This window comes from Calonectris borealis, chromosome 1, assembly GCF_964195595.1.
Source record: "Calonectris borealis chromosome 1, bCalBor7.hap1.2, whole genome shotgun sequence".
Lineage (NCBI taxonomy): Eukaryota > Metazoa > Chordata > Aves > Procellariiformes > Procellariidae > Calonectris > Calonectris borealis.
Window position 1 is genome coordinate 182,249,274 of NC_134312.1, and position 18,131 is coordinate 182,267,404.

General features: G+C 35.1%; 1 protein-coding gene across 6 annotated transcripts in view; it reads right to left on the reverse strand.

Annotated features, from left to right (window-relative positions):
• Positions 1-18,131, reverse strand: part of TDRD3 (tudor domain containing 3) — a 110,587-nt gene that overhangs the window by 41,074 nt on the left and 51,382 nt on the right. For 5 of the 6 annotated variants that reach the window (XM_075139143.1, XM_075139140.1, XM_075139145.1 and 2 more), the window contains 5 exons: positions 11,779-11,939; positions 9,486-9,627; positions 3,721-3,792; positions 3,040-3,189; positions 2,200-2,340 (listed from right to left, as the gene is read on the reverse strand). In XM_075139143.1, the coding sequence (XP_074995244.1) occupies positions 2,200-2,340; positions 3,040-3,189; positions 3,721-3,792; positions 9,486-9,627; positions 11,779-11,852 (579 nt within the window). In that variant the 5' untranslated portion in view covers positions 11,853-11,939. Of the gene's footprint in view, positions 1-2,199; positions 2,341-3,039; positions 3,190-3,720; positions 3,793-9,485; positions 9,628-11,778; positions 11,940-16,979; positions 17,262-18,131 lie in introns of all 6 variants that reach the window. The other variant, XM_075139144.1, reaches the window with a different exon arrangement.

The window sequence follows — 18,131 nt, forward strand, 5'->3', positions numbered from 1 at the left end:
CTCAGCAAATCTGCTTCACTCTTCTCCCCTTTGTAGGTAAGTAGTTGGTTTGGATGAGAAGAGAGCTACTAGCCATTACTGCTGCATCACCTCCTTGCAATGGTGGAAATTCTGTGCACGACAGCTACATTCAAAGTCCAGTAGGAAATGAAGACTCATATATACAGTACCTGTACTCTCAGCTACTGATAAAAAAAAAATCTTGGATAGGTCACAATTTGAGACCCAAGGGAACGGCAATTTCCCAGATACAAAGATTGTTTGAGAAAGGAGGTAGTATCTTAAGTATCTTTGGATGTCAAAAACTCTCCCTTCAGTTTCATTTACACGCCAGAAAACTTGCTTCTTCCTATACAAAACTGGAAAGACAATGAAAATTGTAGGAAATATCCTATAAGGACTATTAAGAGAGGAGGATGATTGACCTCCGCAATCTATTGTCTGTCTATAAATAAACAGGAAAAATTACTTCTTTGTTTCTTATTTTGTAGGTGAAGATACAGTGCTTCAGGTTTCTCGGAAGGTAACACACCAGATGGATTAAATACCTTTAACAGTTTCTAAATATACACACAAGTCAACAATATACACGAAAGTCAACAATCAAACCTACTTGATGTCACAATTCTAAAAAGACAAAACAAATTCATTATCCATTGCATTAAGATCTAAAACTCATTACTTATAACCGAAGAAAGCTGCCTATGTAGGCTTAGTGGGTGCATATTTGCTTCTTCTAAGCAGCACCTGGATATGCTAAATAACTTAATACTAAGTTTCAGTAAGTTGGAAGTACTGCCATTTTATAGTGCAATGTAAGACAAATTTCTTGCAGTTCATAGGAAAAACAGAAAACACAATACTTTAAACAACTACCCAACTTAAATTTTGTGGGTTTTTTTTTGTTGGGGTTTTTGTCTGTCTGTTTGTGGTCTTTTTTTTTAAGTCTGTTTAGGTCGAGACACGGTTGTCAAGAATGACAAGGTGTACCACTGGTGCTACACTGGGCAAAGGGATGACTAAGTGACCTCTGGAGGTCCTTTCAGCCTGTGTTTCTACAATTCTATATAGACGTTTCTGAGCACAGTGATGAAGGCAGCACTGCTGGAGACTCTCCCTGCTGCGAGATGACGACACATACTATACAAACAAAATTATAACAGACAATTACTGTTCCTAAATGTCTTTTCTTCTCATTGTTAAACCTTTGGTAAAAGTAAATAAGGTGGAAAATATTTAACAATAAATAAGTGATATCTATAATCAGTATTTTAATAGTGGTTTACTGAGTTACTACATTGTTGCAATGCCTCTTTCAGTCTGCTTTCATCACTCAAATCAGAATCATTAATTGTTACTGCATACTTGGAAATTCCTCTCCGGAGTTGTTCTTGATAACAAATACTTCCTCCATCATAAACTTTTAGATTGCTGAAGTAATCAAAACAAAAACTTCTTCAATGACTGCTCATCTTATACCCACTTAATTCAATGCAGTGATCCCAAAGAACACTTCTCAGTAAGTATAAAGTTATGAAATACATTGGAAGGTGATGCTTTGGATTAAGGGGCACAGTTCAGATTCTCCAACGGTAACCCACCTTACTCAAAAGGAAACATTACTTGTGACCATGTAAACATGACATTACTATGTCACAACAAAAGTATTTCTACTTTGTTATTTTAAATACCTTCTTAATATCAAAGAAATGTTTTAAAACAGATTCTTAAAATAAATATTGAATTAATTCAGAAGAAAAGCTACATTAAAATGTTATTTGATGTGTTGAAATTGAAGGATGAAAGTCTTCCTGCCTAAAATGAATTAATAAATGTTAACATGCAAAACTGTTAAGCTTATTTAAACAAGAAAATAAAACTATACTGTAATGTCCTATATCACATATACTACCACTTTTCTTTTGTGAGGACTTGGTTTTAAATTTTACTGGATAAGACGACATTAATTTTTTGGGTTTTTTTTTTTTTTTGGTGTTTTTGTTTTTTACAAAAATCACATTGAAATTCCTAACTATCTTAATAAGGTACAAAAGCATCCTAAGTATTCTAAACAGACTTCAAAGTAACTCAAAAGGAAAGCCCTTATTCCTCAGAGTCTTTTGGTTTTATTTTTGTTACATTTGTTTTTTGTTTTTTAAAAGTACAAGTTTAAGGTTCCATTTAAGTCTTCCACCTTACCAGTTCTCGGTAGACACCTTCATTCTTTCCTTCAGGTTTTGTCATCTTCTCTTTCTGGAAGAGTTCCCTGTTTCGATTCCCTCCAGCATTCACACTGAGATTACTTCTGCTACTACCACCACCTCCTCCAAACGTCTTGGTCTTTAGATAAGCACAAAAATAACATTTCAGTAAACAGAACTTATGAAAATAAGCCTTAATATTTAGCTAGTAGAAAAAGTGCAGTAAATTTGATGCAGCTGTATTTTTATGATTATGCTTTGCATCAACAAATAAAGTACTAATTTACACACACAAAAAAGATGAATTTAATAGGTAGGTATTTTTTTTTCCTCTATTCCCAAATGAGGCTGTAAAAAGGATATATAATTCTAGTTTTTATGACTTACCAAGCAAATTTGAAAAATAAACTAAAAGGAAAACCAAGGGAGGACATAAAAACCTGACGTGTTAGAACTGAACTTCCTAGCTATTCTTTCAGACTGAATGCAGGGAATCATGAGTTTTTGAGAATTGAAAAAAGCAGATGAAAATTGATAACCTCTATTTATTACTTAAATCTCATTAGCTAAATTGGAAAAAAACAGTTTTTTTAATAGTGGTATCAAGTCAAAATCGTATCTACAATAAAACATTATGATACATTTATTAGCTTTGTTAAAATAAGAACATACCCATCAATTCAAAAGGACTCTATTTTTGATTCATCTTTTTAGAGACATAATTAGAATTATAAGCAGGCAAACATCAGAAGCATTCGTCATTTAAGAGAGAAATACTTAAAATAACAAGAAAAGATCAATCACAGTAAGTAAAATGCTGCAACACATGCATTCTAACCTCCTTGCTCTTTGCTACTTCTGCGATAGCAGCTGTTCTCTGCTTTTCAAATTCATCATTGTCCACAACAGTTTTCACAGTATTTGTCATTTGCAGAGTCTTTCTGCGATCAAGCTCCCTGCTATCCACTTGTACGTGAGATGCGCATTTCTGAAAATGCAAAAGAAAGTTTTAATTAACTCTTCTGCCTACTTTTATTTGAAAAAAATAAAGTATTATTCCATTAGAGTAGCACAACTTTAGATAAAGAATATGATCGCAAAAATGTACACCTAGGACATCTAGATGTCTTTGCTGAAAGCACACTCCTCTGGTCCACTAGAAAGGCCAAAAAGAATGACTTTTACATTTTAAGCTTAGTTCATGGTGTAGCTAATATGATTCTTGTAAATACCTTTGGGGTTTAAGAAGGGACTATGTTAGCGCCTACAAAATCTAACCGGAAGAATCAAAGGCTCTACATACTGAGTAAAAGTAAGTTTGAAATGGAAAGGAAAAATGTTAAATATAAATTGGCACAACAAAGTGACAGGATCAACGCAATTTTTTTAAAACACATTTTTTAGATGCAAGTCATCACGATCTAAGGTGTTTTGATAGCCTTTATCTAACTGGAACCAGGTCCCCTAGATATCACGGTACAGGTTTTTTTACGAAATGACAAAGAGAAGTATACTATACCTGCCCAAAAGGTACAAAAGGGGGAGGGCCACCTTCCGTTCCAATGTTACTCCTATTGTGTTTTGCTAAACTCTGTAAAAGAAAATTGTTGATTAGTAAATTGCAAACAGAAAACAGATTATATGATAAATGTCTCTATTTCAGAAATTATATGAAACTTGCAAGGCAAACATTTTAAGCATAAAAAATAATGATATACTTAAAATCCTGAGGCACTTAACTTAAGGAGAAGGTTGGATGAGAGGCAGGGAGATGAGCAAAATGATGAAAATTTGCAAAATCATGAAGGCAACAGATACAGCAAATGCAGAAAATTCAGTTATATACGAAAATCTACACTAACGGAACAAAGCAGCACACAAATAGGCAGTAGATGTCTCTTTACATAGCACCCAGTGAACTTGCTGCCACTAGAAGTTGTAAAGGCATATAGTTCCAGCACGTTTAAAAAGGGATCAGACCAATTCAGCCTAGAGAAGGTAAGGTTCAGGGGGATCTTATCAATCTACACAAATACCTGAAGGGAGACTGTAAATAAGACGGAGCCAGGCTCTTTTCAGTGGTGCCCAGTGACAGAACAAGAGACAATGGGCACAGACTGAAACACAGGAGGTTCCCTCTGAACATCAGAAAACACTTTTTACCATGAGGGTAACCGAGCACTGGCACTGTTGCCCTGGGAAGCTGTGGAGTCTCCATCCTTGGAGACATTCAAAAGCTGCCTGACATTGTCCTGTGCAACCAGCTCTAGGTGGCCCTTCTTGAGCAGGGGGGGTTGGACCAGATGACCTCAACCATTCTGTGAAATTCATGAACCCATGCATAAGCAAATACTGAAAGGATTAGTCAGGATTGTATCCCCTGATAAAACATAATACAACAATTCTGCATGCCAAGGGTGTATAAGAGTTCAAGTTGTGTGCTCTCCCTAAGATCCATCTCTTTTTGCCACTGTTGGAAACAAAATACTGTGCCACTAGGGAATTTCCCCTATGGCCTTATGAAAAGTACAGTACATACACTAAATTGATCAGCAGATCTTTGGATCGCAAAGACCATAACAATAAGCATAACAATTACTGATACATAATATCTATAGAATATAAGTGCTCTAAACTCAGCCACGATCAGGCAGTGACCTAGGCCTGAAAACAAAGGATTATCAAATAATACAAATTAGTAGTTGCCAACAACAATAAAAAGATGGATTTGTAAAACATTGCATTAAAATATCTGTTCATAGTTGATATACTTTTTCTCTTTCTTTACAAATTGTGACAACTGCAACAACCTGCAAGAGAATGAAATTCACTGGAATCGACAATTGGTTATGTGTTAATTATTTTGTATTACACAGAAATACTCAGTTTCAGAAGTGCAAAAAGGAAGAACAGGTCCTTAATGCTGTTAAAATGCTTCAAAAGTGTATTATTCTATAATGCATCTGTTTTAACATCTTCATTTCTTATTGTCCCTTTTTTCCCCACTGGGACAGTCTTGTATGATTACATACATCATTTACTACTCCCCATTGGCAGAGAAAGTTTTAATTACTTAAGGCTATATATGACATTTACCTATATATTTATTACCCTGATGTAAAATTGATTTAATTCCATCATGTGAGAACTGTAGTATAAATGTGAATATGCTTTAAGCCATTATACTATCAGAGAAATAAGTAAGAGATTAATTTAGCTAACTAATACCCAAATCAAAACTTCTGGTCTACTCTTTTCACGTTAACTACTTTTATTCAGGAACCAAAGACCATTTTCTAAATCATTTATGGTTATTAATTCCTTTCGAGGGTGAAAAAAAAAATTAAAAAATCCTTTTCCTCATGCCTTGGAGCAAAACACACTGATAAAGTATTCAATAAATTATTCAAAACAAAGCACTCAGAAGTGCAGAAATCATAAAATCTTTCTGCTTTAGTTTCAATCAGTTCACTTAAAGTGCTGTCTTAGAATTACAAGCTAACCAAGGGGTGATCACTGTAGCATGCTCCTACCTTCCTGTGTCTATTAACTGAAGCAGCACAGTATAGCAGTCATTTCATAGCCAAGCCGCTTCTCTTCCCCAGGTCCAATAAACCCTACACTACTTTTTTTTTTTTTTTTGATCTAGAGAAACGTAGGCAATTCTGGAATGAACTCCAGCACTGAATCAAATTATAATAAAAATATTTATATAACAGCCTAAGAACTCGAGCATTTGATCATAGTTAAATTCCTTATGTCCTATAATCAGGAAGAACATGTTTAAGTTTAAGGTCACACTTTTTCTTTTTCTTTCCCAAATCAGAATCAAGGAAATGCATACAAGAGAAAGATTGTTCCAAACCACTGCTCAAACATGTAATTTGGCAAATAGCAAAAAAGCACTTAAAAATTGACTGCATATTTACTAACATTTAGCTACACGGATTTTGAATCATAACAATTTATTGCATAAAATTGTTATCCAGAATGAAAGATCTCTGCCTAATGGTAAGTAACAGCCTTGACGCTTTCTTCTCAGGTAGCGCTGTCTCCTGAGAAGCAAGAACAACTGCCTTGGAAATTAAATTTCACTTCGCACCGAATAAAAAGCAAACTGGCAACAAGAACAATATTTTTTAGCTTACAATTAAATTTGCTTGTAGCACAGCAGTAACTATCATTTACAATAAACTTTTTTATAAATACATTTAGTATGCTTCTTTTATTCTTTCTGCTGTATTTGGATTGTGACATTAAAAAAGTATTTCCTAGGGAATCTCTTAAGAAACAAACATTTACAATATGAGACTGAACTCCTAGATATTACATACTATTATACCCTCACACTTCTTTCTAATACGAATTTTGAAGTATACATAAAACTACTCCCTTTTCCTATCAGGTAACCTCAATATTTAGCCTCACCTTCATAAAAACATAAGAATCTTGTAAAGAGAACTTTACTTTTAGATAACCCATAATTTGACAGATTCTATGTTTTAAAAATATAAGGGCCTACCAAACAGTCTCACCAATCACCTCAGCAAAATTTGCTTCAGCCTTCACTTACATATCGTCTGATATTTTGATTAATAGCCATACAAAGTACTCTTCCTTCATAAGAAGGGTACCAGCAATACCTTGCAGATACTGATCCTCACCGATTGAAACACCAGTCACCACCAGAACACTAGGAACGCTATGAAGCAATAATTATTTGGAACTGTATTTTCACCTTAAGAAGTCCATGACATGTTACCTTGTACTTCCAATTAGTCTAGAAAAAAGATCACACAGTAACATTCTCATTTACTCCTTAATTATTTATTTACTGTCACTTAAACCGTGACACTTTAAAAAAAAAATTGAAATTTCTAGGCAAGAATTAACTTATCATAAAATTGAATGCTACAAGGAATACCACATTTATTCCACATGCAGTATGATAATACTGCATTCATTCCACATACACTATATTTCTAGTGTGAGTCTTTCATTAAAGATTGATTCCTCCCAAAAGCAATTTCAAACATCGTTCTGAATTGAACAAAACGGTAATGCAACTATGCAACTAGAAGCTGACAAGTAGGTGCAAGGACAATAATTTGACACTGGACAAACAACTTGAATTCTAAAGTCATATAATATTATTTACCTTAATAGCACTAACTTCTTTAATAAGTATAATAGAAACTTTCTCCATCATCTACACAAGAAGCCCAACTAACACTTCTCAGACATTGTAGTGGAGAGAAAAAAAACACCTGGCTTCAAAACAAGTAATTTGAAATAGTCACCCAAATACATGTTTTCTGTCTTTTTATGCAAACACAGTTCAACATTTCATTTAAGCTTCAGTGGGAAGATTAGACAAGGAGTGGCAATGTCCTCACTCAAATTTCTTTGAGAGTTGACAATCTTGCTTATTTGTCAACCGTCCTCTTCTGTAAAGCTTTCTGAACAGGACAGAAACATTGAGTTCATGAGGAAACTGCTATCAAAGTAGTATCTGGCTTCTATAGACTTTTGAGCCCTATCTGTCTAGCTGTTAGTCCGGATACAGAACTGGAACTATGATTTCCAGTGGCCATGGTTCACCCATCCAAACTGATTTCTCGTCATCCACAGCTTTTCTGACATGGCCACATCATGCTGGAAACGTGATCTTGTGCTGTGAGCTGGTCAATGAGAAAAAGAAAACAATACTCTTGCAAATGGCAAGATGGAACCAGAGAATTGAGGGGATAGCAATAGGCAATACTTAACTTTCTATACTTTATCTTACCAGAGTAAATCAGTGAAAACTTAGTTACCTCTCTTCTAAACATATCGCATAAAGCCAAACACAACTGGCTAACAACAAGTGCTGAAAGTTATTGTAGTCAACAGCACACCAATGGTTATTAAATGGTTTGCTTTCTTGTAAACAGAACGTGTTCCGAGTTATTTCTTGACATTGACCTCAAAATAATTTTTACAAAGCAACATTTATTTCTTGAAGCCCAGATAGAAGAAACATGAAAACAGACTGTCCAAAATATCACCACTAAAGCTAATCGATTCTCTATTGACCCTTCTCTTAACAATTAGATGGCATTCTTAAGAACGCGTTAATTCTATGTGTGTCTTTTCCATCCCCATCAATCTTAAAACTTAATGTTTTTTAACTGGAAGAGAACTCACAAGACTTTATACTAAATATGAATAAAAACGATAAAATGGGATGTTTCTGCTGTTGGCTCCAGAACCTTCTTTTTAATCAAACAGGCAGTTTCATTTAAAACCAGGAATGTTTTTAAGAAACTATTTTCAACTATAAAAGCACAAAAAGGATGCAAAACAGAATCTACTAGAGTGGACACTGTGTAACTCAAACGTTCAAATAAACTTTGGCCCCGTTTGCTCAAATCTATAAAATGCAAACCAACACTGAAGACGACTAGCCGTAACAAAAACGGCTGTGCCAAACTTCGCATCAGCAACAATAAAAGAAGTACTTTTCACAGAAATGACCATCGTGTTAATAAGCAGCTACTTTGTTTAAGAGACGTGGATGTAAAAATAGAGAGATGCGTGTGTAGTAGTAGTGATAGCTGATCCAGTAAGTATTTGGGACTATTTGTAGCAGGGTCAAAACTTCCTGCTCTAGGAACTTCCACTCATTTGTATGGAAATGTATGAAAAAGTCTTCCCGTACCAGCTTTTGTTCTATTGGAACACAAACCAGGATAAAAGGGAGTAAAGGGGCTTACAAGCATTTATGGCTTGTCGAAAGATTTTAAAACCTCCAATTTGTCTTTCTAATCACAGATTTACCTAAAGCACTGATGAAATCTGCAATACAGAATTCATACCTTAGGTTACCAACTTCAATGCTTTCTGTACGCTTACCCTATTTTTTTTTCCTCAAAAATATAGTCGGCAGACAGTAATTGTAAAAGGCACCATTCTATAATATTTTGGTACCATACACACTCTTTAGAAAAGCAACCACCCATGACTGCACTAAAATAAATTCAGTACGTTTGAGTAATGTTTTCAATCCTTGCAGACTACAAAAGGAATCAGTTCCCATGCAAAGATCACTTACAATTTCTTCATTTGCAACATTATACATAAGACCTTTTTACATATATTTGGCTGCATCCCTAAAAATATTGGGACAGTAAAGTTCTAAAAGCTTATCATATGAAAGTTCACAGTCAACACATTAAGCTTGATGTCATTAAATGTAATATGCAGCATCCTGTAAGACAAGTGTTTCCAGTGGTGTTACCTCACCCTTTGCAATTCCCACTTTTCTATAAGATGCTCCACTTCACCTCCGAGAACTGCTGTGTTACTGTCATCCAACAGCAAGAATCCATTTCTCACTTCAACAATTCCTGAAAGCTTAATTTTTGTTCCAGGTGGAGTGTTCAGGCTAGAAGTAGAAACAAAGCCAACTATTTCAAATATGTTTATTAATATTCTGCCACCAAAAACATATAAAATTCTACTCTCATTATACGTCTACCATTGTCATATGTCATAACAAAAAATTAGCGTCAAACACCCTTGCAATAATTCCTTCAGTATGCACAGTACTTTTCAATAACTTTATTGGAACACTTCCCATTCAATATACAAAAATGCCATATTGCAAATTAGATTCTAACAGAGATGAATGTTTGCAAATTGTCTGTTTGGTTAAAATCCAATTTAACAATACCAAACTAAGGATGTGATTTGTTTAGACTAACAGAAGATGCCTCAAAGTCAGTTGTCTAAGTTCCTCATCCTAGGATGCATTTACAGTTAATACGTAGAGGATCTCCAGATGGTTAATCATCTCATCTGTTTTAGACATTTAACTTAGTAATGTATAGAAAGCTTCTTTTCTAACAGCTCTTTATTTTTTCCTAACAGCCAGGACTGTACCAGAATAAATATAAAAACCATCCATCTCATAGTTGTTCTTCTCTCATTACTCTATCTTTAAAAACACATGGATGCTCTCTGTGGTCAACTCCTACAAGGAGGTACCTTACCTTCTTTCATGTGAACCCACCCTATGAAAAACAACAGCAAATGCATAAAAGAATCACACATCTCCAACCCATAATTGAAAGATATGACAAGAAGCACAATCTGGAAATTATGATTTTTCTTGTGAGAAGCAGGACACAGTCAGTTATAACCTTTCAACTGAGCGACAATAAGCTCTTTAAAATATGCTAAAGCTATCGTTGCAATCACAGGACCGTACCACACGGTGAGGAACATTCACAGTGGAGTCAGCCAATTTCAGCACTTGTGGCATTAACCTTAGCAATATTAATGGATTTTCGGTATTGTTCTGATAAAGGCAAAGAAAATGAGAACAGAGAAAATAGACAAGAAATAAATACAGCAAAAAATGAAAATTATACAAAGGGGAGGGAGGGGTAAACAGAAACCCTAGTCATGAAGAACTTATAATTTAAAAGAAAACTGTGATTTTTATTTATTTAAAGAAACACTATGTACTGAAACAGTATATTATTCCAGGTTAATAGTCCAACTTCAAACCTGAAACAACCCCATACAACACAAATCCAATTTTCGTACAATGTTACTTGAAAAGAAGAGCTCACATCATTACTACAGAATGATGAGTTCCCTGACATTTTTGAGATTTTATCTGAAAGCTTTCAAATTATGTCTTCTACTGGGTATTCTTCTGTAAGTATTTTGAGATCTAGAACCTACTTACACAGGAGCCTGTTTGCCTTCGTTTTCTGCTCCCTTTATATTCATTGGAATGTGATATTCCAAGTTCTGCTGGCTCAAGTTAAAATTAAAATATCATTAACTGTTCTACCTTTTAAGACAGCATCACTCTAAACTGCAAGCTGGCTCCTGCTCAGAAGGAGCAGTTTAACAGTAAAAGATGACATTTAGAAATGAATTATATATCTGTATCTAACTGCTGCAGCTAGCAGAGAAAGAGAGGAAGAAAATATTTTTTAAATCAAAGTAATCTGAAAGAGTGAAGAGCAAAGCACATCATGACTCCAGAGACTAAACACTAGAGACAATTTTCAGCATCTTCATAACCAAACACATGAAAAATCCCCACATTCAACAGCAATTATCTCTCTTATCCTTCATTTTTAACTGAAGAAATATTTACTAATTCAATCCAAGTTAAAGCTTTGCCCATGGTAAAGCAGCACTAGTCGCATTAAGTTAGGTGTGTCAGGTCTGTGACATTCCTGCTACCAAAGTCAGACAAAAGATCTGCTACTACTAAAAATTGGGAATTTGGCTCAAGTTTGCACACACCCAAAACGCTGTGTGCCGTGTCAACTCCAACTCAGCAGATGGCTGCAAAAATTCACTTACCTCCATTATATACTTCAGCATAAACATTATTGTAAATTACATTCATATACACCTTTGCATGCTGACTTTAAGGTTCTCCTTTATATACAAAATTTGAGAAGTAAACCTGTTTTGTCAAGCAATTTTTCCATATATTACTAAGGATACTTCCATTATTTTAAGGATATTTAAAGTATCAAAGCAAAACTTTGAAAAGAAAGTTGTTCACCTTATTTTTGACATGCTACTGTATTCTATAGCTGTGCAGCTTGTGTGTCCATCGGTCATCTGTAAACGTAACATTCTGGGAGCAGCCTGAGATTCTTCGTTATCCTTTGGTGCAGCAACATTGCGTATTTTCTGTATTTGCAGAACACATGGTCCTTCCAGCTATATATGCAAAACAGAAAAGATAAAACTGTTAACACCATGAAGCAAACACACGGTAATATCTAGACACACTAACAGATGCCCCCAGGCAAAGGAAAGTGTAATTTGATCAGGCAGTCATGCTCAATTTCTATCATCCATGTACTGTATGCTCTAAAGCATGATAAAACCAGCTTTTTCAGAGAAACAGTTGTGACGCTTTATACATCTCTGCGATACCAATTACGGAAAAGAAGTGAATGAAAAGAGCTGGCAGGGCAAACAAACAAAAACACAAATATTGTCACTTCCAACATACTATGGAGTCCAGATAAGATTTCACATACCGTACTGTAGGGTCTTATTGACAAAGTGTTCTGAAGAAAGAAACAAGAAGTTTTGAAGACTGTCTGGTTGTATCAAGAGTACATTTCAAGTACAACCACTTTGTAAACACTAATTAGAAATACAGCTTCTTCAAACAGAGGTACAATCAGAACGTAACAACATCAGGGGACACCACTATCTGTTGGTTACCTAAAAATGCAGCATATCCTCCTATACACACCACAGTTTGTTACCAAGGAAAAAAACAAAAAACAAAAAAAACCCAACCAAACAAAAAAACACTACAAAAAACCCAAACCAAAACCAGCCAACCAAACCACTTCATCACATTTCAGTTATAGCTGAGTATGCAGTCATTTTGATCCCTCTGAGAAATAAAAAATGAAGAATCTGTTGCCACTCAGCTGATCTCTAGCACGCGAGAGACAGCAGAAAAGATGAAAAGTGCACATTTCATCAGCTTCTTCCCTTAAAGAAACAGAAAAGGTAGCCCAAAAGAACACAAATGAGAGCAGATAACCAGGAGGTGAATATATATAAAGAAAATAGAAATGAATAAATAAAAGAATAGAAGCAGTGAAACTAGATAAATTAGAAGATGAGGATAGAGGAACTTTATTTAGGATGAGAACAAAAGAGAAAAGAAAATACTTTGGAATACCATAAAAGCATGGAATTGTACTAAGAAGAGGAGGAAAGCAGTCACTAAAAGGAGCAAAAGCAGCACCCTACAGAGTTCAATTCTTAAATGCTTTTGTGATCTTGAGACAATAGCTAGTAATATAAACAAAAATTTCTATGTAATTTTTCTGTTCTGGACACTTTCAAATAAATTTAAAATTTGAAGGCACCTGCATCATTTATGACTTCAAATGGAACCATGGAAAATACGGTATTTGGGATGGAGGATTTCTCAAAAGCTGAAGATGTTATGTTTATTTGGAATCTACTGAAACTTGGAAGCTTTCATACCTTTTTTCTTCAATACTGAATGTTTGAAGAAAAGAGTATAAATAAGAACAATAGTATTTTTAGTAAATGCTGACTTTTTTTTCAATAACAATTAAAAAACTAATTCTGTTTCTCATACGAATGGAAATTTTTTCCCTTTATTTCAACAGAAGCAAAACTGGATAATCTAATGTATAGTATGAAAACAAGTTCCCCTCCCCTATCAGTTAATTACAGCAAAGAAGCCACAAAAAGAAAATAAAAAAAAAATTTCTTTTAGTTTTTTTGTTGTCCTGGTTTCAGCTGGGATAGTGTTAATTTTCTTCCTAGTAGCTGGTATAGTGCTGTGTTTTGGATTTAGTATGAGAATAATGTTGATGACACACTGATGTTTTAGTTGTTGCTAAGTAATGTTTACCCTAGCCAAGGACTTTTCATCTTCCCATGCTCTGCCAGGTGCACAAGAAGCTGGGAGGGAGCATAGCCAGGACAGCTAACCCAACTGGTCAATGGGGTATTCCATATCATATGACATCATGCTCAATATCTAAAAGCTGGGGGAAGAAGAAGGAAGGGGGGGGACGTTTGGAGTGATGGCGTGTGTCTTCCCAAGTAACCGTCACACGTGATGGAGCCCTGCTTTCCTGGAGATGGCTGAACACCTGCCTGCCGATGGGAAGTAGCGAATGAATTCCTTGTTTTGCTTTGCTTATGTGCGCGGCTTTTGCTTTACCTCTTAAACTGTCTTTATCTCAACCCATGAATTTTCTTACTTTCGCTCTTCCGATTGTCTCCCCCATCCCACCAGGGGGGAGTGAGCGAGCAGCTGTGTGGGGCTTAGTTGCTGGCTGGGGTTAAACCACGACATTTGTACAGAATGATTCTTTCTATAGTAGTGAATGAACCACAATGCCACACTCATGAGTTGCTTCAACAAAAGTCTACGCTTGTCATAAATTAACACTAACAGTTTTTAACATTATACAATATTTTCAAAGTAAAGATGAAGAAACACTAGGCAACTGAGAAGCATTTCTAGTTAACCACAACTAGGTTTGTCACTCAGCTGAATAGTAGCTTTACTATGATGGCAATTTCTTTCACAAATGTTGAGCAAATTCTCGTTCTAGGTACTTCCTTTTGATTTTAAACAATTGTTTGGTAGATCCCTTAAAAAATCTGCAGTGCAAAGAAATGAGGCCAACATACGCCAGTATGTTCAGGGTTGTGTCTCTACAGTGTCAAGCATACACTACAATAAAGCAGAACTGCACATTTGTTGAGCTTGGACAACAGTGTCTGCTTCTTCAACAAAGAAAATTACATGTCACTTCAGCAAACAGGTGCAAAAGGGAAATGGAAGTGTGTCGTTTTCTCAAATATACACCACATTAACACCATCATTTTTATGGACTTAATCAGGACCTTAGAGCATCCACATCTCTCAGTCCCAGTTCAGCTCATTTCCCCTCTCATCACATAACACAAGCACACAGTGACAGAAGAAAAGAAAGTCACTCTTCCTGCAGAACAAGGACAACCATCACTGGATTCCAGGTGAATCCAGAAGACCTATGCCAGTACTCCTTGTCTGGACTGTTTTAAAGTGTCATTATGAGAACCAAGACAGGAAAAAAATTATAATAAATAAACAAAAATCAAATCAGTTATGGTCAACAGGTACACTTACACATTTAATCAAAGAGTCAGCCAATCCGAAACCTCTTCAGCACTCAGGTGCTGAATGTCATATACAAAAAGGTGAGACAATTTTTGTTTATCCAACAAAAATTTCTAGTAAAATACCAAGTATCCTAAGCAGTAAGGCTGGTTATATCCTGACTATTAAGGTTGCGAGTTGCTTTCCATTATAAAAATGTAGCTTTCTGTTCCCTTACTAACATTTTGAACACTTCATACAGTAATGTTGAATGTATCAGACAATTTCTACATCACCTAGGGTTCTCCCCCCACCCCAGGAAGAGGAAGAAAGAGAAAACATTTCAAGACATCAGCTAGATCTATTTTTCTTGCAGCATTTCCACAAATCTCTACTCTTTAAAAAAAGGGATTGCAATTTGACAAAACTGTAATAATATCTGGAATGAAAGGATATGTGTTTTGTAAAGATTAATGGCTTTGTAAAGGTTTGTACATTTTACAATGTTTTGTAAAGGTTAATGGCTATTCAGTATACGAAACAGATGAGAGGGTGAAAAAGTAATAAATTAAATACACAGATACAGAAACCCTAACAAACAGCCCATAATGGAGACAGTAGTAAAGTCCAGAACTCTTAAAACACTGACTGATGGGCCACTGTAGTGTAACTCAATGGCCCATCAAGTCTAACCTTTCCAAGGATCTCCTGGAAAAGACCAAACTTATTACAGGATGGACACCAAAGTTGGACACAAAAGGCCACAAAAAATAATAAAAGAAGAGAAATAAGTAGAAAAATAAAGAAATTTCATTTTATGTGCCATAGTAGCAGTATAAACAGCTTTCAGTTATGAGAGTCTAAAGGATGCAAATAAGTTAAGAGCACAGAACATAGGCTAAATGAGTTGAGGAATGAAGACTACCTTTATCCATCATTAATCCCATAATTAATGCTCTGCCTGCTTTTTCAAGGTGAAAAAATAATAATATTATCTTATACTATATAATGTCATTATAATAGTAATACTGTAGGTTTTACATTAACGTATGGGAAAACTACTAAGTAAGTCAGAATCTGAAATTTGAAACAGCAGAAAGAGGCATACGAGGAATGACTGGAAATGGAAGTTTAATAAAAAGTTATTGAGACATGCCACATCCCACTCCTTCCTCTTTATCCACAAAACCTATCAGTGCTAATTCAGGAACACACATGACTCTTGGAAAGAAACAAACAAATAACAAAAAACCCGAAGTAAATAAATATCCACACTATCATGGGATAGAATATACTCTTTCTGGTCTTTCTGGACATAGTTTAAATTAATTGAAACATCATTCACTCATGCGTAGTTAGCTTATAGGCTTCTTCAATATGAAGAAATGAATCTAAGTACTTATATCACGTCATGTTCCGAAAAAAAAAATTCTGAAATATTAACTACACACACTGACTGGAGGGGACTAGCTGATCAACAGGTGGGAATACTATCTCTATCTACAACAAATCAATAGCCTTTCCAGCAAATCCTGCAAGTCAGTAAAACTATTTTGTACCAGTACTCTTTACACAGTGCTTACACCTGCCTCAATGTCTGCCAGTTAAGACATTACTACTCACAAACAGGGATTAAACCACTACGGCCATCCTTAGAATGAGAAGAGACACTCCAGATCAACCTAGGGTGACAAAATATCTAGAAGCATACTTGCCAATGTGTTCAAGGTAGAAAATAATGTTCTAATAAATCAATCTTTTCCAATCCCTGAGTTAGAGATAAATTTTCAAACAATGCTCGTAGCTGGCTAATAATTTTCAACAAGTTTTGCAATATAGCAACTAGACTACATTCTATACTTTTCAAGACTGTTATTGTACTGTCTACCTAGAGGCATTGCTTTTACACACTCAAACTGGTCTGAAACCAAAAACTAGCCAGCCTCTCACAAACATTTAGCTTATTATGTCTAACATTACATACTTTTCTCAAAAATATGGAAGTAAACATGCCTCTTCAAGAGCTCCTGAAATAGGCGTTAGGAGCTAAGTACACAATCAAAACACTGATCAAGGGGAAGAGCTCAAGGCCCACAGCTTACCCAAGGCTGCCAAACAGCTACTTCTAAGACGACTATGACTCAGTTTGATCTGTCAGCATTACCACACGCATAGTCTTGTCAAAATCATCTCAATTGGAAAAAAGCAAACAACCAGAAATATGTAGGATAATTTTTGACACATGCAGTTTCCAACGCAGTTACATCAGGAGATCTGATGTAGCAATCACTCTCACTGGAAGGTAAAGACGAGCACCTCAAGACTGGAGTTTTTTTTTTTTAAATGCAGATCAGTTGTAACTGGAACAGCAGATCTGATCATCCCTTTTTAAAAAAAAAACAAACCTGCAGGAAACCAAAATCCACAATCAAAGAGACAAAAAAAGGCCACAAAGCACTAAAATACAACAGTTATTTGTATTAAAGTAATGAGACAGAAATTGGAAAGCGTATGAGTAATCTTAAACAGGAATTAGAATCACTGGCAACTTATGTTTTAACTGCTTACCATCAATCTGTTGGTACTCAGAAAGCATCTCTCTGAGCTCAGAAATTAAATCCTTTCTGAATGTTTCTTCTGGAATGAATGTTTCCATTGTAATGGAACATAAATACTCAAAAGAAAACCAGTTAGGCCTTAAATGTAACATCATTACTAAATTATATGTTATAACTTTATAGTCTTCTTTGCATTTTTATTCCATTAAAAATACTTTATTTATATTTACGGTATATATTCATCTAGATGGAAATGGGACAGTTTAGCTTTTTCAAATCCTATGCAAATGTGGCCATCTTGTGGTTAATGCTGGTAATATTGATTTTTTTAAATCCATACAAGACACAGATACAAATGAGTGAATAAAACATTTCTGTGTATTAATGACTGAAGTTGATAACCACCCACAATGGTCAAATACCCATGTTGTTTCACACTAGGACCCTATGCCAGCTTTTATGCAAATGTTTGTCTATTACTCTAATACTACAAAATAAAGTAATTTTCTATGCAAGATGGAAATACATCATATGTTCTCAAGATACAATAAATAATACTGGTCCTGGTTTTGGATGAGAGGAACAATAGTAGCATATAATTTCTATTGCTTCCTGAAGCATTTCTGAACCACAAATGACTACCTTCTACTGAGAAGTTATATTAAGAAGTCACTCCTGTCCCAACTGTATCTTTTA